Source organism: Uranotaenia lowii, chromosome 3 (genome assembly GCF_029784155.1).
Source record: "Uranotaenia lowii strain MFRU-FL chromosome 3, ASM2978415v1, whole genome shotgun sequence".
Classification (NCBI taxonomy): domain Eukaryota; kingdom Metazoa; phylum Arthropoda; class Insecta; order Diptera; family Culicidae; genus Uranotaenia; species Uranotaenia lowii.
In genome coordinates this window covers 82,509,356-82,533,154 of record NC_073693.1, presented here as the reverse complement: position 1 = coordinate 82,533,154, position 23,799 = coordinate 82,509,356, and the positions used below count along the sequence as shown (strand labels likewise).

At 37.1% G+C, this 23,799-nt stretch overlaps 1 protein-coding gene across 3 annotated transcripts in view; it reads left to right on the top strand.

Moving 5' to 3' along the window:
• The window catches only part of LOC129756378 (neogenin), a 502,299-nt gene extending 478,803 nt beyond the window's left edge, over positions 1 to 23,496 (top strand). For 2 of the 3 annotated variants that reach the window (XM_055753237.1, XM_055753235.1), the window contains exons 6-10: positions 7,826 to 8,607; positions 8,672 to 9,952; positions 10,014 to 10,215; positions 19,489 to 19,622; positions 19,712 to 23,496. In XM_055753237.1, coding sequence (XP_055609212.1) covers positions 7,826 to 8,607; positions 8,672 to 9,952; positions 10,014 to 10,215; positions 19,489 to 19,622; positions 19,712 to 19,950 — 2,638 coding nt within the window. In that variant the 3' untranslated portion in view covers positions 19,951 to 23,496. The remainder of the gene's footprint in view (positions 1 to 7,825; positions 8,608 to 8,671; positions 9,953 to 10,013; positions 10,216 to 19,488; positions 19,623 to 19,711) is intronic. The other variant, XM_055753236.1, reaches the window with a different exon arrangement.
• The last annotated feature ends 303 nt before the right edge of the window (positions 23,497 to 23,799 follow it).

Here is a 23,799-nt window from a genome sequence, read left to right as displayed (position 1 = left end):
AACGAATGACACGATGAATGAATAAATATACAAAGAGAACTGCCTCCAAATGCGACTGTTTTTCCTACATAGCACTTCAATAAGTCCCAAAAAGTTTATACTTTGTTTAAGTTCGATCTAAAATCGTGCCATTACGAAGGAGGACAATCGGCTAAATTCGTTACATCTTCGACCAAATAAAAAATATGGAATTATTTCGAAATCAAGCAATAGTAAACAGTAAACGTCATCAAAAATAGTCTTGATTTGACAAAGGGTTGTTCAGAGTATGTATTATAGATGGCGCACATATTCCTCAAAAATTAAAGTCGAAAAACTGCTTCATTGGACGATATCTCAAAACCCACATGAAAAAAAATCACAAAAACATAAAATTCTGAACGCTTAGATGAAAATTTTATCTATTTCCATCCATGTATTCCAAAATCAATCACAAAACAAAGCTTTGCATTTTTTTTTCGAATAGACTCCTTGATCTCCCTAATATTTAAGAATTTTTGATTTTCCGTTTGAATCATTATTTTTCTAACAGAATTGAAACCCTGTTTTGAAATCATCGGTGGAATTTTGTTTCGCATTTCATTCAAAGTTGGGTTCATGGTTTTCGAAACTTATATGCACTTCCATATTTAGATGATTATGATCAAATCATTATTTCCCGAATGTGAAAAAAAAAGAAACCATCCTGAGTTTTTGTTTCACATTCAGATTAGCAATTCTTAAACATCTTATACAAAATTAAGAACAACACCTTAGCTTCAGCTTCAAAATTGCGATCCAAAATTAAAAAAAAATCCAAGAATCAGATGCATCGAAATTCATATTTTAATTGAGATTCGCAAGTATGATTAAAACTATATAATTTAAATTATAAATTTGGACGAAACCTAAAAAAAATCAGAATTAAAATGATAGATTCATGATTAAGGGCTCTAAAACAAATTTCAATTTGTTGCTCTTATTTTAAACTCTAATCTGAAATCTTATTGCAATGCGGAAACAGATCCAAAATTTAAATTTTGATTACATGTTCAGAATTCAGATTTACAATTAATACTCCAAATTCAGATAAGGATTCAGCTCGTTAATGTGTTCACAACGAAGAAGAAATTATCAAGATTTCTTGAAGAAATCATTAAGATGACTATTTCTTTGAAGAAATCAAATTGTGAGAGATAGCAGTTTTTTTATATTGTATGATAGCTCAAGATTTCAGCCATAATTCAGCTAGAAATCACAAATATAAATTGGAATTTGAGTTGACAAAAAAATAACCCACAGCATTTAAAAAAAAATTTAGCTTAAAAGCAAACATGTAATCTTCCTTCAAAGTAAATTGCAGGGAATTCCATTTTTTTTTTGTATTGTATCACATCATAAAAATTTCAGTTTTTTTTTCAAGAGCCAAATTTCAAACTAAAACCTAGAATGTGAATAGAGAATCGAGATTTTAACCGCTAATCAGATTTAAACCGCAAACAAGGTGGTCAAATTCAGAGGAAGATAAATGCTCCAATGATAGTTTCGAATAAATTTATTGAATTCTAACATTTTAAATTTAATCGAAATGTGTTTATGAAAATATTTAAAAAAAAACTTAGCTTTGCACCAGAGATAGTGTAAGATAAGGAATATCAATTGGTAAACTTAATTCAAAATCAAAAATTTTGGCTTTTATTCCCCTTCGACTATGAGGGCTTCAATTGAGCTAATTTTTTTTATATTTTCGAGCAAACTCTAAAAATTCATTTGAAAGAATTTTGGATGTTTTTTCAAAAGCTTCAATTTAATACAAAAAAATCTTAATGTAAATGACCTCAAAACTGAATAATTAAACCGTGAAACTTTTCTGCTGAATATCATTCAACTTCTAAAAAAATCTTTTTTCATAAGGTGCAAATCTTCACAATCACCAAATGTTTTAAATTATTTTTTGATAAGTACGAATTTAAATTTATACGAACTCTAAAGTTTAAAATTTATTTTAGATTCTGAAATCAGAATTAAAAATCAGATATCAGAATGTTTTCATCACGAGTATTCTCTATTAAAATAATAAAAAAATTCAATAATAAATGATCCGAATCAAGGCCGTGCGAACGGGGGGGGGGGGGGGGATAGGGGTTTAACCCCCCCCCCCATGGAGATTTTTTCCAAGTAAAATTTTCACCGTAGTATCGGAAAAATACAGATTAAAAGGTGTTTAAAAATAAGTGTTAACAAGCAAGTCAGAAATTTAGCTCGCCTCCGGCGGAATTTACTCTTAAATCTCAAGACTAGACATTTAATTTAATGACGCTATATGACGTTCTTGAATTGATACTAATTTTTTATTGTAAATTTTGATAAACCTTTTGTATTGAAACTATAAACTTGAATTACAAAAATCCTACCTCGTCTTTAGTGCAGAAGTGTAACTAAACAAGAACCAAGTTTGAAGCGAACCATTTTAACTTCAAAATTAATCAATCGAACACTAATCTTATACATCGACAAGTGACAAGCGTTTTACTCTCACAGAATGGGTTAAAAAATTCTCAAATCTTAAACCCTTTAATTTATTACTAAAAAATTGATTGAAATAGAATAATTTATGTCTTTAAAAATGTTACACTGATATGAAATTTTGGTTAAGAAACCAATTTCAGTCTCAATTTTAAATTGTTTTTGTTTTTCTCAGCATCACATTTGAGCAGGTTTAGTTAATTACACAAGGTCGAAAAATTTACATTTTTCCGAGGTGCAATGAATTTAAAACGTAATTTTGACTAATTTGAGTGCCCTGAATCTAAATATGGAATTTTTCTATCAGCTTTTGTTATTGAAATAACTTTTCAAAATAGGTTAAAATTATTTTAGAAAGCAAAAGTTGAAAACAAAAACATAGCATTTTGAAATAAATGATTTGAATAGATCATCAACTTTCATCAAAATTTCAAGTCACTTTGAGTTCTGCGATAAAAGTAATATAAGTTTTCTATTTGTTTACTTTTTCTCATTTAACGAATTTGTAAAGAAGTTTTGAACCAAATGGAATTTGGTTCTGACAATAATGTCAAAATTACTTGTAATGATATCTTTCCCATGTTTTGAAAACTGTTGAATATTACTTTTTTAGAAAATGCATCATCTTCATCATCAAAATATTATTTCTTATTTGCATGCTTGTCCAACTCCTCGCAAACAGAACAGAGCAGAGAACGAATTACACTTTTATCATTTCGGTTTCCAAGTGCACTGCTCAGCCGATCAACGTTCACAAATCTTTTTGCCGAGTGCGCCCGATTGCGGTTTCTCTGACGGTCGGGTGGACGTCGCTCGCTCTAAAGAAAAGAGAAGGAGCTGGCTAGAAAATTGTGCTCTAGCGACGCTGCTGTGTAGCTCAGTGTATCAAGCCAGAAAGATTTCAATGCAGGAATGTTTTCTTCAAAAAAGCCTGCATCAGTCGAAGAGGTCCAATGTAGGTTTATGTATGAACTATTTTTGTACGTAGCCGGGCCGGACACCTCCTGGCAAATTATTTGAAAAACATGGTGAAAACCGGGTAAATAATCTGAAATTCTCCATTCCAAAAACCGAGCAATATCCGACCAAATCTGAAAAAATTCCAGACCTTTATATAGTGAAGAAAAACGACTTACATTTTTTGTGTCGCAACGCATCAGCAGTGTTAAATTTATGTTTAAAGCATACGCAGGAAAGTTTTGGTTTGATTTTTGATGAAAAAAACCTTCACAAATCCAATTTTTGACAAACAATTTTTAACTGAATTCGATTTTCTTGCTTCATTTTCCAAATAATGTGGATGAAACTGGGCAAAATCCAAGTAGTTTTTTCACAATATCCGGGCATCCGCAAATTGCTGTATACTTAAGTTTATGTACTTTTAATATCGTGCGTGGGTAGCATTAATTTACAAAAGCAGCAATTCGCAAAGTAACGTTTACTAAAATTATCTAAAAATCTTTGTCTTTTGATATTTTTCGATCAAAGAAAGCTTTCGTAGCTGATCATCAAGTTTTTTTTTAAATTAAACTGTATCTCCTTGGGTTAAGATTGTAGAACTTTGACATTTTAAACAAAGTTGTGTGTTTTATTGAGGTAAATAACTTTGTAGAAGAAACTTAAGCTCCAAAATGCTAAACAAGAAAGTTATGATTTATATCTCGCTATTGGTGGACCTCTAAACTTTATATTTCATATCAAAATATGCGCTTTATTATACAGAGCAAAGTTGTCGAAGACACCAGCATTCTATCTCAACTACCTTTGGCGTTATTAATTAAGTTCCGTTAGATCTATGTTCTGCATTGTAAATTCTGACGCACTTCGAAACATCGATCCAGACGCAACCGATGAAGACAAACCGAGTTTTCTGTAAAGCTTCTCTTTCGCTCGGGTGCGAACGAATTTATCTGCACCGAGAACGCACTTCATCAGTTTGCTTGCTTCTCTTGCCCACACTTGGGTGGACGCTTGGTCGCTCTGGAGGTAACTGAGCATTTTTTAAAGATTCTCCGTTTGGGAAGAGCACAGCGAAAAAAATACACACTCTTACTCTGAACGGGCTAATCTGAGGAGCGATGCCAAGCATGCTTATTTGAATGAAATATAATAAACGAATCACAATCAGATTTCTTCTTAAATGTAGGTTTGATAGTTAAACAGTTATCAATGATTGATTTCACTAAAAACTGACACATTTTAAAAGTTCATATAATCAAAGCTAAATGTGATAGTTCAAATTTGACAAAAGATTCGAGTTCAGGACGCTAAAATCTACCAAATCAATTTTAAAAACATAAGCACTAAAATGCTGTTCCCTTGAGTTATTAATTTCATTCTATAAATAAGTTTTTGATATGATGATATGTCGTGTTTATAGAAAAACAAATCCTTCTTTAATGTTAAAAACCCCATCATTTTCAACCTCATTTTTTTTAATTTTTAAATTATTTAACCAAATCTTATAGTACAGTTTTTTTTTAAATTTTGAAATAAATTTATCGAGTTTTAAAGACATTTTAGGTTTTAAGAAATATTTTCGATTAGTTTGTCTGTATTAATCAATTTTGATTTTATTTATACTAAAAAAATAAACTTGATTTAATTCCTTATCAAAAATTCACATTCAAATCGCGATTTTGTTTTTCAAATTCAAAACACTACAGCGGAATTTTTCAATCAACCCTTCAGTTGAAAATGAAAAAAAGAAACATAAATTAGGATGAATAGTAAATAACAATTATTGTCAATTTCCTAACAATTTATCATGGTTAAAGTTTTACCTGATCTGACATTTATTTTAGGATTCAGATTTTTTTTAAATCTTTGTTATGAAAATATTTATTTCAAATTTGAAAACTAAACTGCTTAAAAATTATTTTTAAGCAAATTTCTAGTTCAGCCTAAGGAACATCATTTTGAAAAATTTATCAATGACTTACCGAAAATATCATTGATTTGAAATTGTCATAGTGATTTGTTTTGAAAATTTTTGATTTTTTTCATCAGTAAATTTTTTTTTATGAGTTTGTGTGATAATCATGAGTAAAAAAATGGTTATGAATTCATTTTCTTGTAAATTGTGCATTTTTGGTATTATTATTATTTTTAGCTAAATTTGAATTTCACCCCCCCCCCCCCCATGAACGGGTTCTTCGCACGGGCCTGATCCGAATTAATATTTAAAATAATAATTCAATTTGAAAACGAAATTACAAAAATCGAGTTGAAAAAATTATGCATGATTGTGTTGGGATTACAAGCTTTTTATCATCATTAAGAAAAAAATTACAGTTACATAAGTATCAATAAATATCAAATTTTGCAACCTCTTTGTTGGGTGCACAAAACTTTAAATTTCACATTTATAAGCAATAATGTTTTGAAATTCCTTCAAAAGCAAAGGAAAACAAAATACATTGAAATTGATTATTAACCCGATTTTTGGTCACAATTAGCTTTTTTTGTTTAAGTGTGCTTTAAATTCGAAATTTAATTATTATTTGAGATCATTGTACAACGTTTCTGAAAGCTTCTTAGTAATTTTTTTCCCCTTTATCGTGGCTGTTAGTTACAGCGAACAATTCTCGGAAAATTAGCATTACGTATAAAATAGTATAAATTTTAGTGTTTTGTATGTGAATATTATGGAATCACTATAACTTACAATTTTTGATGCTAAAGTTAACTATTTAAGGACGATTTTTTCAATTTGTTTTCTACACCAATAAATTTGACAAAAAAAAACCTTCATCACGAACTCTCAGAAATAAAAAAGAGTGTTGACAGAAATTTTGTCAATCATTCTAAGATGACTGTCAGCAAATGTTTGCCAAAAATCAATCCCGCTAATTTCTAAGATTATCATCTGCATTCGAAGGAATGTCAAAATAATGAAATTCAAAAATGTGGAATTCGAATTTTTATGACGTGAAGATTACTCTTCGATCAAACAGAAAATTTGTTTTTTAAGCGCACTTAATTCGAAAAAAAGTAGTTCTTAATGGTTTTTTTTGGCCAATAGTGCGCTGGAAAGAGAGAGAGTCTACATAAAGGTTTCCAAAACTATTTCCGCGTTAATCTGGACCTGGCAATTCCAAGATTTTTTTTTAAACTGGGCAGAATCCGGCAGGTGATTTGGAAATTTGCATCCCAAATTCCGAGCAATACTCTGGCAAATTTGGTAAAAACCCAAAAATTATTCTACTAAAATTATGGAAAAAAAAACACCTGGAACATTTTGTTCATTGAGCACATCAGCAGATTTTCAATCATTTTTAAGGGTTTTGAAAATCTTCACATGATAATTTTAATAAAATTGGCCAACAACATTTAGTTTTTGAAGCAAAAACAGAAATCTTTTGTGTGAATTTTCAGCTTAAGTGAATAGATCCGAGTAAAATTCGGACATTTTTCAACGAAATCTAGGCTACAGGTCCTGACAATATTTTTTTCAAGATTTTGTGTAATATCCAGTCAAGCGCGGGTAAAAGCCGTGTTATTTACTGTGTTTCTCAAAAACACAGTAAATAACGAAGAGTTGTTTTTGAATCTTGTGTAAAATCTTAATTTTCAAATGATCTAGCTTAAACCAAAAATACATAATTTTTTTTTCATCAAGGCCGTAGATGCCATTTGCGGCTTAGTTTTTAATGCTATTAGGGTAAATAAAATAAAAATACAAATTTGTGATCCCAGCAAGTGTTCCCTATAATAAATTTTGGCTTATATTTTAAATTTCAGGCTAGACTCTCTCCACGATTTTTTGGTTAACTTATACTCTCACTGTAATTTCTATAAATAAAAAAAAAATAAAAAATAAAAAAAAACTCATGTGCAATAAATAATCATCTAAATCTGAAAAAAATGTAATTTTTTTTCAATATCCTGTACGGGGTACGTTTTCAGTCATTCAAACTTAAGTGCAGTTTTTCATTAGTTCTTAGACTGATGAAACTAGCACACATCAGGCGTATTGTTTCAGTCTAAAAGTTCTCATCAATTTCAGCATAAATTTTCCTTCACATAAATTACGACTTGAGGGAAGGCAAAACATCTGAGGTTTAAACCAAAAACAAAAATCAACATTATTAATTCTGAGTTTATACTTGATTCGAAGAATTGAGCGCCTAAATTAGTGTTTTTTATTTATATGTGTGTAATATTTCTAAAAACTCTTCCGTATTGAACGAGAATTATTCAAAATTTAATTTTTTTAAAATTTATCATGACTTATTCAAAACCAGTTTTTAATCTGGGCCCAGATAACTATTTGATCCTAATTCAATAGAATTTATCACAATTCAATTAATTTTCTCAGGGAACGGAAAATCACAACCAAGTCAAGAGATGAACAGGAAGTCAACATTCAATCGCTACTACCGGGAAAGACGTATCAGTTCCGGGTGATCGGAAACAGCAACCACGGTTCGGGAGAATCATCCCAAATTCTGGAGGTTCGAACCCATTCGGAGGAGAACATCGCTGGACCACCGCAAAATCTCCGAGGTTCAGCCATCAGCGATAAGGAAATTCAACTGTTCTGGGACCCACCTCTGATAACGACTGCCGATATTTCGAAGTATCGCGTATATTACGCAGAGATAGACAACGGGGATGAGATGTATAGTGATACGACTTCCACTGATATTGTAATTCACGAACTTCGACCGTACACCGAATACACAATCTACGTCGTTCCCTGGAACACGATGGGGATGGGCGACCCTTCACACGAAGTCGTACTGAAAACTCATTCTTCCATTCCATCGGAACCGCCATCGAATGTCACCTTGGAAGCTACTAGTTCAACATCGGTTACGATTCGATGGCAGCCACCACCGGTGGAAGATCGCAATGGTCAAATTACAGGGTACAAGATTCGGTACCGGAAGAATAAGAAGGGTTTACAGGTGGAAACTACTCCTGCAAATGTTAGGCATTGGGAGCTTAAGGACCTGGAACGGTTATCGGCGTATCAGGTCAAAATTGCCGCGATGACGGTGAACGGGTCAGGTCCGTTTACCGAATGGCATCATATTGAAACCTTCGAAAACGATCTGGACGAATCTCAAGTTCCCGGTCAACCGGGGTGGATCAAACGTAAGTTTACAAAGTGAAATTTTCCTCTTATACATAAATATCATTAAACTGTATTCAATTGCAGCACACCCTGGAGCCGAAAGCATATCTGTTTCGTGGGCATCTCCAGTTCATCAGGAAATTAAGGTACGGAGCTACATCCTGGGATGGGGTAAAGGAATCCCGGATGAAGATACAACAGACGTAGAGGAACACATTCGTACCTTTGAGCTCCGTAACTTGGAGCCGAACACAGAATATGTGATATCGCTACGAGCTAGGAACAACATGGGCGATGGTCCTCCAATCTACGACACCGTTCGAACGAGGGAAGATTCACCCATCGAAACACCGACGCCACTTGAAGTACCTGTTGGTTTGCGGGCCATTCCCATGTCCGGCACTTCGATAGTAGTCTACTGGACGGACACGACTCTAAGCAAAAGTCAACACGTTACCGACAATCGCTATTACGTTGTGAAATACACCCCAACATCGGCAACCAGATTCAGGTACTACAATACGACGGACCTGAATTGCATGATTGGTGATCTTCGACCGACTACGCAGTATGAATTTGCAGTGAAAGTTGTTAAGGGACATCGACAGTCCGCTTGGTCAATGTCGGTGATAAATTCTACCCAACAAGCATCGCCAGTATCCCCTCCAAGAGATCTCACTGTTTCCTACGACGAAAGAAACCCTCTAACTGCCCTGTTGGAGTGGCAACCTCCAAAGCACAGCAACAGTCCAATTACGGGATACGTGGTCCTTTACACCACTGACCCGAATAAACGGGATCGCGACTGGAATGCAGAAGCCGTTGTCGGAGACAAGACCACTGCCGAAATCATCAATCTCGAACCCCACAAAACCTACTACTTCAAGGTTCAAACCAGAAATTCCAAAGGCTATGGTCAATTCTCGGCCATGGTATCGCAGGTGACCGGTGCCGATATCGATTCAAGCGAAGATCTCAAGATACCAAACACACTCTCCACCGAGCTGGTCTACATGATTACCGGCTTCTCAATCCTGACAGCTGCAACAGCAATCTCCGTGGTCATCCTACTGTGTCGAAAGAAGCCCGAAGGAACACCGGAACACGCAAAGAAAAGCTACCAGAAGAACAACGCCGGAATCATCAAACCGCCGGACCTTTGGATCCACCACGATCAGATGGAGCTAAAAAATATGGACAAAAGTCAACACAGTACCACACCGGGTTCCATCGATGGAGGGGCGTCTAGCAGTGGAGCCATGACGTTACCACGATCGGTCAACGGTCAAGATTTCGACCATGAAACACCAATTTCTCACGTTACGAACTCCCTGGACAAACGGACCTACGTTCCCGGTTATACTGGTAAGACTTCATTTTTTTTTAAACATTAATTCAAAAGCTAATACAATTTTTTTTTCTTAAGGAACAACCACTCCGCTAAGCTCGACGATGGAACGGCCTCACTATCCCCGGACCCAGTATAATATGGCCGCCCGGCCACATATATCGTTGGAGCAGCAAACGCTCTCGCAACAGAGCTTGCTGCAACAACCGCCGCAGCTGCCGCCGGCCAATTCGCTGGTTCAGACGCCCGAAAACCCTTACACCTACGAGGGGAACTACAGGTACGTACCTACTACATAAAATGGAGCCAACGGAACGGTGTGACCTCAGAATAATGTTAACTCAACTTTCCTTCGAGAGGTTTTTCACTGAAGGTCATGTATACCTTTAGTTGAAAACTGTGGAATAGAGTTATCTTTATTCAGTTGTCGTTAGTATAGTCCTTAAACTACAGTCTATTAAATACATAAGCGATAGCTATTTATCATTATTACACACTTGCATTATCTGCCAACACTACTCTGTAACTCCAAACCACAGTTTGAGTTATTGCCTTTGCCCCGCGTGCATGCATCATGATGTCAACATGAATGTAACGTAAACATCATCATTACTGTTATCAGCCATCATTGATCTATTGTTAGCAATTGCCAATTAAACAACAATGTGGAGAATCTTAACAAACTATTTTGGGTCTTCCGGAAGAGCAGCAAATCTCCTCTGCAGAAATGTTTCGGTCTTCCGAAATCGTAAGTTTCAACACTTCCCCTCTACTCGGGAATTGAAAATGCTGAACAGCTTCGTATGCCTCGCTCTCGGTAACGCCTTCGTAAACCTGAGCTTGCTGATCTTCAGTAGAATGTGTCGCAAAGATAGCTCACCGCTTCTCACGAACTCCCTGATGAACGCATACTTCACGTCTAAATGCTTCATCCGCTGATGGGTCCCCGCCTTCTCCTGGAACTGGATGCAAGGGATGTTGTCCTTCATTAATGTGAAAAGAGTGCTAACCACACCTAATTCACTCAGGATGTTTGTTAACCTGAACCTTTTTTGACTGCATGGCAAAGACCTCCTATCTCAGCTTCGATCGATGATAGACTGACCGTTTGCTGACGTTTCGTTGACCACGAAATAAGATTTACGGAGGTGTTGTAAGCGTGACCCGATACAGATCTTCGGTCATCGGAATCATCGGCATAATCTGCATCTGTATATCCGATACGTCGATGGAATCGCAAAACACGCTTTAGGCCAATGCCGATTCGTCAGGCTGGCCTGGTATTTGCTGAGGACGCTAACCACAGCACTGATATTCGGTCTTGATGAAATGTTTATTTTTTTTAAATTTCATTTCAAATTGTTCTTCATTGAAGGCCATTTACTTTAACAAGTTTGATAGGGCCGAGGGTCAAAGTAAAAATGGCGAATGGATCGACAGAATGTCAGGATTTGGGAAGGGATGAAGAAGAAGAATAAGTCTTAATGCGATTTGCACTCCGTGCACGTTCTCGGTTCACTTTTTGACCGAAAGTAAGTTTTCCTCCAAACATGGGACCACAACTACATCCAATAGTATACATAATTGGAACAATTGACTTCCCAATTATGCTGCATTGTTCTAGTTTTGGAGGCTTTCCAGATTTCTCCGTTCTTTGCTGATGCAACTGGCTCGGCAGAACGGCTAACCATCGTTTAAACCATTTTCTCAAAACTACTACTGGCTTGGATGAGCTCACACGTGCTAACTGCAGCGTATTCCAAAGTCCGATCCGAGCTGGATATGTAGCTTTCGACGCTGGCCCATCTTGGTTGAAGTTCCCGAGAGTCCTCCTCTCGGCCGTCGCAAATGAACTCACGCTGCTAACCGCAACGTTTCTCGGGACGGCATCAAGAGTAACCCTCTCATAACCCGACTTCGCAGCCTCGCACTCCAGTGGTACCTTTTGGCTGACCTGGAGCATCTCATGGCCTCAGCGCTGATGATCCGCCGAGCTGGTTCAGCTTGCGAGCTGATCATAGTGCACAAGCAAAGCTCAAGAGTAGCCCTCTCGGTTATCAGCACCACGCAACTAATCCGGGGTGTTGCTCCAGCTGGATCTGTCCACCTCTGCGCAGCCCGGCTGCGGATCCTGAGACTCCTCTCGGCCGTTGGACGTGAGCTCACGCATGTTCACCGCAGCGCGGCTCTTGAAGGCATCGAGAGTAACCCCCTCGGTCCACGAACCTCCACTAACTCGACCCCTGGTGGAACCTCTGTGCTGGCCTGGATGTCTCGCTGGCTCGTGTCTGCGCTGGCGTTCCTTCGACTACTGGCTGGTCCTCTGCGATGGTCCTCTGGCTGGTCTTCCTGCGCTGGCTGCTGGAGCACTTGCTAACCGCAAGTCTGATAATTTTGAGAGCACCCTTCTCACTAACTTGTTTATCAAAATCCAGACGTATCTGGGCCCATCACCTGTTGAAAACGCAGGTTTCAGTGGTGGAATAGAGTTATCTTTATTCAGTTGTCGTTAGCATGGTCTATTAACTCCAGTATATTACTTCAGCGATAGCTATTTATCACTATAACACAATCGTATTCCCTAACTGGGAAAGTAAAACGACTCATATTATCTGCCAACACTTCTCTGTAACTGCAAACTACAGATTGAGTTGGCTTTGCTCCGCGTGCAGGCATCATGATGAAATATCCAAAACGGTCTGTACCAACCAACTGTTGCCCACCCTGTTTTCCCGTCATGTTCATACAATTTGCGCAAAAGCGCTATCCTTTTTTGACTCTCTGTTTGTTGGAGAATGCATCGGCACGCTCGGTGAACCTCTGGAAACGCCCGGGGGTGGGCGTTAAGTCTAATGGCTAACATGTATGCCTTATAAGCCAGAGGTCCAGAGGCTGAACCTCACCACCCTAAATCTAAGTTAAAGAAATCTGGTCAGTCCTCGGAAGTAAAATTAACACAAGTGCAACAAAATGTAATTTTGGAACAAAGAAAACGGAAATGGTTAACTTTATGAAGTATAAAAGAATACAAATATATCTCTACGGATTATTAACGGACTGGTCATAAAGTCTAATCAATAAGGCAGTTCCAATTTGTGATAGAAAATAGCATCGACGACTAGAACTACAAGAAGGATCCGCAGCTGGATCACCTTCTGTATCCAGTCTACATATTCTACGGTAAGTCAACGGGTTACAGGAAGCTAGGAAGCCTGTTAAATAGCATCTTATCATCCCTTATCCAACTTAAATGTTTTGATCGGCTTAGACATCTTACTATTACGGAAAATGACATTGAGTGGTATGCAACGGATTAAGTTCTTGCGATGGCCAAGGAAATTAATCGTCCCAACTCCCAATACGCAAGTGCTCCATTTAGTTTAAAATATTTAGCGATTGTTATCCGTAGTCTTAAATAGACACGAAAACATTTGCTAGTATTCAACATTTGTTGAGACGAATCTCAACACTCCTCCTCAACACACGCATTCTGCAGCCTTCTAACTGCCTTCGGGCGGCTCCTCCGAGGCAACTTCTCTTCAACGCACGCATCGGAACACGCTCTCGCCCTTCTTGCAACTCGATGACCTTCTATGGCACCAGTTCGTCGATCTTCTACCGCGATCTGGCGCGATGACCTTCCAATTGGCTCCTGGTCCGATGACCTTTCATGATCCCTGATCCGACGACCTCCATCTGACTCCATCCGACGACCTCCATCTGCCTGGTCTCGACTCCTTTGCTGCGGTTCGAAGCTTATCTTCCACCTCGACGCCCTTCCTGAGTCCTGACGCTTCTAATGGTCCAGCGGGACGACCTTCACTTGGCTTTCCAGTCCGGCAACCATTCATGGCACCGGCTTGACGACCGTAAGTCCTCCAGTGGAACCTGGTTCGACGACCATCACCTGGTTCCTGACTTGACGGCGTCCCATGATACCGGCCCACCAACCTTCCATGGCTTTCGGTACAACGACCTACCAGTGGATCTGGCCTCGACTCTCTTGCTGGCACCGATCAAACGATCTTCCAGTGGCTCCGATTTGACGACCTTTTTGGTTGCCTTCTGGTCTCAACTTCCTTGCTGCGGCTCGAAGCTTTCTCCTGCACCTCGACGCCTTTCCTGAGGTCTGCTTCGTTGTCTCAGTCCAGCGACCTTCCATGACACCGGTCCGACGACCTCTCAGTGGCCCCGGTTCGACGACTTTGTTTGGTTCCGGCTCGACGCTCTTCTATTGGCCCGACGCCTCACCAATGGCACGACGACCTTCCTTTGGCTCCCGGCTCGCCGACCTTCCTATGGATTCCGGGCAGCTCGCAATGGGGTTGGCCCAACGACCTCCCTTGGCACTAGTCCGACGACAACCGTTTTTCCTTGCTTGACCTCCACCTGGCTTCCCGTTCCGACGTTGACTTTACCTGGTTTCGGCTCATTGTCCTTCCATCGGCTTCCTGTCTGAATAACTATCCACTCTTGATTCCGCTTCTCCTCCTTTCCAATAGTGCTGGGCCCATAACTTGTTGAAAGCACTTTGGACAGTAGAAAGGAGAAGTAGCGGAATCAAGAGTTGATCAATAGAAGAGCGTCGAGCCGGAACTAAACGAAGTCGTCGGACCGGAGCCACTGAGAGATCGTCGGACCGGTGCCATGGAAGGTCGCGTGGCTGAGACAACGAAGCAGTCGTCGTGCCAGATTCACTGGTGGTCGTCGTACCGAAAGCCATGGAAGGTTGGCGGGCTGGTATCATGGGCCCAAGGACTAATAAAATCGTGTACACGAGTGGCGATTCCCGCTCGTCTGCGATTTTTACCCGTAAAGGTTCGCCAAAGCGCGAGCAGGCTGTGAAAAAAAATCCCTTAGGTTCGCGAGCCATAGGAAACACGAGCGAGGCAGTCCAACCAACAGACGTTTTTTTTGGATTTTGAATCCTGTCTCGCTCGTGGAAATCGTAACATACATGAAAATTTTCCCCGCGATTTTGGCTCACGAACCATTTAGCGAAAAGGTTCATGAACTTTTTTTTGGAAGGGAACGCGTGGTTATTCGATTTTCTTCCGTAGGCAGGCTGTGCGTCTCTTTAGGTACGCGTACGGGTAATAAATTGTGCTTCAAGCAGCAGCAGGAAGTTCTTCATTTTCCACTGTTCGTTCAATTATTGTATGGAATATTTCAGTTTTATTTTTAAGTTAATTAAAAAAAATATTTTTTTTGATAACTTACAGCGTTTTATGATTAACGAAACTCTAAATATTAAATCAAATTCATTCTGCCATGTCAACTCCTGGGCGGTCAATTGAATTAAACAAAGCTTTTTTACAAAATTATGGATTAGAATAGACACAAGAAGGCCCTAATAATGATCTTTAACAACCGTTTAAGGAATAAATAATCAAATCAAATCTTAGAGCCTACACTACATTTCTGTAGTAGAGGTTGAGTGTAAGTACGGAGTTTGTTTTCCAGATTTTATTTTAACATTTCTGAATCCGCTTATACGAATTTTGCTATTAAAATTTATATTTTCTCACTCTTTGCATAGAGTTTGGAATGAACAAATTAATGATTGAAAATTGCTTATTCCAAATTCAAAAGTTCATTTTGGAATAGGGAATCCTGATTTTAGAATTGTGATCTTCTGATGACTCAATTCTGAATGAAAAAGTCACACTTTACTATTTGAATTGGGAATTCTTAATCCACAAATTAGATTCAAATATTCGTAGAACTTATTTCAAAACTCAGAATTCGAATTTAAACTGTAGGGGAGAGTGGGGATACTTGATCCCTTTTTCTTATTTTCACCATATATTTTTGGAAAAATTTAGCAACTCGCCGTCTTTGGCATTTTCTGACAGCTTGTAACTTCAAGTTTCTATGCTCCAAAAATTAGAATGATACTTGAACCCGTTGATGAACTAGAAACATTTTCGTGGGAGTAAAAAAATTGCGATTTTTCTGAAGTTAGGGGAGACTTGATCCCCTATTGAAGGAGACTTGATCTTTTATTCAGGAAGCCCTAATCCTTGTATAAAAATCAAACAAAACCCCAAGATAGAATGTTAATTGACTATTTTGGTCATGTTTGTTCTCATTTCACAATTTATAGCAGACATAAGAAGAAAATTCTATAACTTTATCTCAACGCTGAAGACATTGCATACTTAAAGGCGCTATTTTTTTTTATAATTTAGAGAAAATTAATTATTTTTGCTCTTTTCTTCAGACAATTGTTTGATAAATATTAGTTTTTGGATAAATATTAGTAATTTCATAATCAGCAATCATAACGATCAATTCAGACGAATAATATGCCGTTTGGAAGGGGGATCAATTATACCCAACTCTAGGGGATCAATTGTACCCATAATCAACATTTTAGAAAACTTTTTCTGAAAAAAGTTGAGAGTTTTTCATTGCTTTGAAAATATGGCATTATGAAGTTCATTTTACGCTCGAACGATTGATACATTGGAACAAATATTTTTTCCATAATTTCCCCATGTAAGGAACATTTTAAAGTGATGAAAAAAGATCTTCAAGTTACGTTTTGTGAAATTTTTCAAACAAAGTTCAATTACTCAAACAATTATTTTGTGAAAAAATTTAAACTACAAGCATTGTTATTTTGCTCATTTTGCCACATTTTTCTAGAACATTTGATCTTTGTAAGACATTCCAGTTTCGAGATATAGCTAAGGAATCAAGTATCCCCAGGGATCAAGTATCCTCATTCTCCCCTACAGTTTCAAATTCAGTATCACGAATATGAAATTGAGAATTTATGAGAAAGAATTTTCAATCCTAATTTTTTAAATCAATTGTATAATTTTGAATCCAGAAAAGGAATTTTCAAAAATGAATTTTAAATCGTGAACATTGAATTATTTGTTTTAAAATTTTGTTCATCATTCGGATTTTCAGCTGAAATTAGGAATTTGAAATATCAATCGCAAATCGTAGGGGAGATGGGGGCATAATGGCCACCTTAAGGAAAACGGTTATTTAACCATAGAAAATAGCTATAATATGGAGGTTACATTATTGTTCCGTGTTCAGACACTTGAAAAGCCTATTCCCTAACGGGCTGAAACGTGAAAAACTAGATGAAAACGTTAAAAAATGCATTTTCAACTGAGATCATATACTCCCTATTGCTATAGTTTATTGCAATACACCAATATTTCGTTGCACCCAAATCAGTTGAATTAAAAAAAGATCTTTTTTATTTCAAAACAGAAGTAAAAAAGCAGTTTTCAAAAATTTAAATGCAAATTTTTCAATTATAGTCATCTTTAACATTAATTTTGAACTTGATCTTGATCAAACTCATGGATTTGAAATCTACGTTTATTGCCTGGATTTCCTTTGATTGAGCTTGTTGATTTTTTTTCCTGCTATTCGTCATTATTATCTGCTCATAAACTGAAAAAAAATATTGAAGAAATAGCGTTTCTTTCTTATCTAATGTTATCCGATTTCCCGGTTTTATTCGGGTTTACCTGGACATTCAATACAACATTTTGAAATAGATTTCATTGAAAAATGCCCGGATTTTGCCCGTTTATATTCACTTTATTTGGAAAATCAAAATAACAAACTCCTCCAAAACGGAATTTTTTGAGAAAAAATAATCATGAAAAGTGTTTTGGATCTTAAAGTACGATTCAAAACCTGTCGATAAGTTCTGATGAACAAAAAAGCCCAGATAATGCTCGGATTTATGGACATTTTTAAAATTATTTGCCCGAATTTTGCTAGGTTTTTATTTAAAATTGCCCGGTTTCTCAGGCTCGGAAACGCGTCAAGCGAAAAAACAAGATATCTTGTATTTGGTCCGCAATGAGTTAACATTGAAATTCTTAATTATCTTAATGGTTTTCCCTCGCTTTCAAAACTTCATCGCACGGTTAATGCCTCCTTTTTTCTGCCATGACATGAAATTTGAAATTCCAAACTTATATAACTTCCTCAATTTGAACTTCGGAAGAAACTTGAAAATAACAAAGGGTATACAATTAAGATGCCGAAGTAGCACATTTCTAGATTGGACTTGTATTTTTTTTATCCTTTCCCCACCCCATACATCTTTTTAGGATGCGGAGGAACTTTTTATCCTTCGGATAATTAAATCAATATTTTTTCTATCTGTTACTGGGCCAGATTGCATCCTTTCGAAACTCTATATACAAATTTGCCAAATTTGACGTTCTTTAACATCAGAAAGGACAAAGTTCAATTCACAAATTATAAACATCGTTTAAATTTACAACATTGTAAATTATTTTCAAGAAATTGTTATGAAAACTTTGAAAAATCGATTTATTTCATCTGTCCACGCGTTGCATTTGGCGCAATCAACAACCATGTGGAGACAAAATAACGAAACGGAAAACACGACCATCAAGTGTGCAATGCGTTTTCCAATTTGGTTCACGAACCAGAATCGCGAGGTTCGCGAGGTTTTCTGCCACGGCTCGCTCACGATTTTCTGGCGATCGGATTCCCCTTGAAAAAAATCCCCTACAATCACGTGTTTGCTGAGTCGCGAACCTACTGTGGTCAGAACTTTTGTGAACTACGCGCGGTTTTGTTTCTTGGCTGCTCCGATTTGAATACGATTTTTTTAGTCCTATGGCACGTCGTCAAGTCAGGAACCAGGTGGTGGTCATCGAACTAGGAGTCACTGGTGGACTTGCGAGCGGGGTACCACGGAAGGTTGCCAAGCCGGTGCCACGGAATGTCGTCGGACCGGAAAGCCAAATGGGGCTCGTCGGACTGGAACCACTGGGAGGCGCAGGCCTCAGGAAAGGCGTAGAGGCGAAGGAGAAAGCTTCGAGCCGCAGCGAGGGAGTCGAGAGATGGAGGTCGCCGGCTGAGGGATCATGAAAGGGCGTCTGACCAGGAGCCAATTGGAAGGTCGCCGTACCTGGAGGCCAGTTGGAAGTCGTCGAGCCAGGAATCATGGAAGATCGACGGGCTTGAGCAACTGATAGATCGTCGTTCCGGAAGCCGGAAGTAAGGTCATCAAGCTGCAATAGGGTGGGAGCGTCGTGTAATGGAGACGATAATTGAAGTCTGGTGCGTGCGTTGAAGAGGAGCAGCCACATCTTCAGGAGGAGCCGCCGAAAAGACTGCAAATGTGAATGTTGAGGAGAAGTGTTGAGATTTGTCCAATCGAAGCAATCGATGGGACAAATAACAACATACACATAATTTACGTAACATTAGATATGTAACCATAGGGATGGTTTTATTTTAAATAAGATGTTAAAATGTACGTCTCGGTGGTCGAGTGGTTAGCGTGGTAAGATGGTAATCGCTGGTCCACTGATGGCATGGGTTCGATTCCCATCTCGGTACTGGGTATTAAATGTTAATCTTAAGTTGTCCATGTCATTTATTCAGTCTGTAAGCCTGAATCGGCTAAGACGGTGTGTGTCTTTTTTTTTTTTAAGATAGAAAATAAAGTATTCCAAGTTCTACTGTCAAGAAAGTGCTCCCTACAACAACATTTTTCAGCAGTTCACATCACTAAACCATCTCTTTTTTCCAGCAATCCAAACGTCACCTACGCTCCAGGCATGACGGTAGATGCACCAAAACGAGGTCAAGGACACCCGTTGAAAAGTTTCAGTGTTCCCGCTCCACCAGCATCAACGCCCATCATTAGCAGCCAAGGCAAGCATGGTGAGAACGCACCTCATCAGTCTTTTTTGCACTCCTTAAACTAGACTCAACAGATATAAATTCTAACTACTATTATTTTCAAATTTTAGTACAAACCCCATCGGTCACGATCCGGCCCCAGAACTCATCGCCATACAAGAAACCATCGCTCTCGACCAGTTCCCTCACGAATCGGCTTCAAACTGGTCCAGCGGTGCAGCACTCGACCGACGAAATCCAGCGGTTAGCTCCATCAACTTCCACAGAAGAGCTTAATCAGGAGATGGCCAATCTGGAGGGCCTGATGAAGGATCTGAGTGCAATCACCGCGAATGAGTTCGAGTGCTAATAGCCTGTGAGTGAGTGAGTGTGAGAAAGGATGAATGTGACCGCGCAACATGAGTGACCAGTGACAGGCTCGCTTTGGGGAAGATTGACTAGAATCTTCATCCGGCCAAAAGTGATGCATTGATTAGTCATTATTAATTTAACGTGTAAGCTTGTATGTAAGTCTCGTTTTTTTTTCGTATCGATCCACGTTCTGTGTTTGTTGTACCGAATAAGCCTGCGAGCATTATACGAGAAGAGTAGTATTAACTGTGCGTGTAAACTGCGGCGAATATCTCTTCTAGCAAATATAAGTCAGTCGAATTGATCCGACACTAACAAATGTCACTCAGCAAAGAGTGTGACATCTCTAAGCGTTTAGAGTATCGTATTTATTTACTTATTTTAAATATTCCTAGATACCCATAAAAATAGAATCATCGCGTACTGATGAAATATTAAAAATGAACGGAAAAACTTTGCCAACCACATGGTTCGAAAAGCCAACGAAAGTTTTCCGATTCTAGACAAAACTTAAGTTATTTAAACTAACTGAAAAAGTGGTACTGTAAATAGCGAAAAAAAAGGAAACTAACCTCCAACTTTGGCAAGGCTCTAGAACTTTTCTGCAAAATGATATTCGTAAAAAAATCCGTTGGTTTTGCAATCCAACTGTTATTTTCGACAGGACTAATAACTTGTTTTCGCAATAAGATAAAGGACTTCGTTTGGACTTTTAGTTGTAAGATCGAAATTCATTCCCAGTGATTTTATGTTAGTCTTAATTTATAGCAGAGAGCGAAAATCTAAACAGGATTTGAACATTGCATTTATTTTAAAAATAAAATAGAACAGGAGTAAGTAACTTTCGACAAAAAAAAACAACGACGGAAAAGAGTACCGAATATAAGCGAAAAACACACGAAAACAATGCAAATCAAAATCAGATAACCCCAGGGAACAACCGAATACGATGAAAAATAGAAAACGATAGACGAATGAGGATGCTAGAATTAGTAGAAACCCCATTAACACATGATGTCGTGTCATAACCCCTTGAACTGCCAGTAAATGCTAACTCGTTTAGATTAAATAATCTCTTTTCCTTGTGAATCGCGTTTAGTTTTTTTGTTTTACGGTCAACTTAATCAAAAATCATGTTACGCACAATTTGCGCCAGAGGGTGTCAGATTTTTCCAAAAATTGTACCAAAGGTCTGTCTAGGCGTTTTAAACGAAGACCTTTTGCTTTTGTGTTTATAAATATTCAAATTTGAAAAACAAAATGTATCATTAAGAGAACAAGATTTTTCAATGGTTTTAATGTTTATCAGATAACATCGTAGTCACGAAAAAATCGAAAAAAAACACTGGTATTGTATCAGCTTTCTGATGGAATCTTCAAAATACTAGAATACTTAAATAAAAAATTGCAAAAAAATAGATTGAACATATAAAAATAACACTTTTGTAATCGTCTGAAACTTGAAAAAAAATTGATAAAAAAAATTAAATTGGCCGTTCACTCTTTCAAAAGTTATGGAGAACATTGTGTTACAAACGATGCCCCCTCCATAAAAATAAATTTCCAAATTTCCACACGTCAACATGCATTTTACAACTATTATAAATAACAACTTTTTCAAACTTTCTCCTCGAATCTTAGAGAAAAAAAGATTATTAAATTTTCAATTATTTTGAAGATACATTAAAAACTGTAAAAAATTCAAAGGTTTGGAAAATTACGATTTTTAACAAAAAATCTTGTAAAAATTGATTGTCTCGAAATTTGCGAATCTTAATCGGCAAAATAGCTCCTTTTATAAAACGCCTTAACGACTATTTCGTCATCGGTGAAATTTTGGGGTAAATCGGAAACCCTTCGGCGCAAATCTGTAAGGTAGTAAAAAAAACCCTCACAACTCACCTAAAGTTAATTTTTGCTAAATACAAAGTACAATTCCCGAAAAATAATTTAAGACAAATCCGGTTTTAAAATAGTTTCAATAAACCGTTAATATTAACGAATTATCATTTCTCACGTGAGCTATCATTATGTCGTATGAAACATCCTAATAATTCACAGAAAAGTGCTGCAAAAGTTATCAAAACAACTTTAAAATTTGTATTTTAGAATATGCTTTCTAGGCTACAAATATTCTAAATGGAAAGAATTTGCGACTAGTTTATGTCAGTTTTTGTATTTTTCCATAATTAAAATCTATGTTTACATTTTGTTTCATACGAAGTAATGAAACCTCACACGAGATTGGTGGTTTTCAAGGTAAACTGTCTAAATTTCGAATTCGGTCGACATTCAATTTAATTACTCAGTTCATGAAACTTCTTTTTTAATTCATATTCATGTTGATAGCTATCTCGATATAAAGTACACACTTTTATACTCTCAAATCAGTAGCTTTTATACTGATCGAATCCTCAAAATAGAACATGACAAAAATAGTTCACACTCATACACTTAAACCGAAATCAGTCTGATTCCATTCCAAACAATCAATAGAAAAAACCATACATCAACTACACAGGGAACACAAAAAAACATATTCAGTCAAATTTTGCTTCGATACAAATGACACAAAACTCGTTCTTTCGAATAGCTCACCGAATCAAAAAAAAAACAACCACGAAAGATAACTGTCCATGTGTAAATAAAATATTTTACTCTCAGAGAATACGAATCGGTAAAGTTTCGTGTTGAAACGAAATGCCTATCTCACTTTTTTTATAACGAATCATAGAAAATTTCTGTCACCTCAACATAAATTGCACATCCAACTATTTTCAACCGAAATTTGGTTTTCGTTTCTGGAGTTGTCTCATAATCAAATATGTATACACTACACGGTCTAGCAAACAACAACGGCACAAAAGTCTCGAAAGTTAAAAATAAACTAAATCGGTACTAAAACGGATAGTTAAAATTTATGGTTTCCTCAAAAGTATATACCTATAGAACTTTACAATGAAAGCGATTCGTAAACCGAAATTGGACTTACTAGATATTTGTATGTATAATAGATGAATCGAATTTTGAACTCTTTAACCTCAAGCATACCTTCCTAGCTACCTAGCTTTTGTAAATATTGCAACGCAAAAATCCATCACAATTTCCCTTCGAATCTGATAATCAAATCTAACGACGAAGAAATCCGCTGAAAAATCCTCCTTTAACACTGTTGTTTTATCATACTTCCATCGAAAAGAAAGGGAAACTACAAAAAAAAACACACACCCACTGCACCAAATCCAAGTAAAATTTTCGATGTGTTTTGCTTTCGTCGGTAAAAAGTGTGAATGTGGATGATACTGAGGAGTAAAAAAGGAATCAACAAACAAACATGCAGCTGCAGCTCGTTTTTTATAACATATTATTGTATTTGTAAATGGTCAAACGTATGAAATAAAAACAGGATATTAACTCAAAAGTGAAAACACATAAAAAAGTGAACAAATTTTCCCCGAAAAAACTGAATAACGCAGGGGAAAACTATTCTGGAAAAAGGAAAATTCTTAACAACTAGGAAAAATATATTGAAAATAAAATTAAACTTTCTCTTTGGAATTTATTTATCCGAAATGCCAATCAGGTTGGAAGACAAACAATCTGAATGAATTGCAGGGATCATTTGCTGGATATTTTTTTCAGCAGTACATAATATCGATTAGAGAGTGCGCATCGATCGCTTTTGATGAAATCCCAGTTGTGAAGTGTCATTCAACTTTCAAGGAAAAAAGACAATTTAGACGATACAATCGGGCTATTTTTTGTCAAAGCGGGTAATTTTTTGTTCCTAATACCGACAATAGGAGGCAAAATCACACAGAAAATAATTGAATTTTTGTTCTAAGTG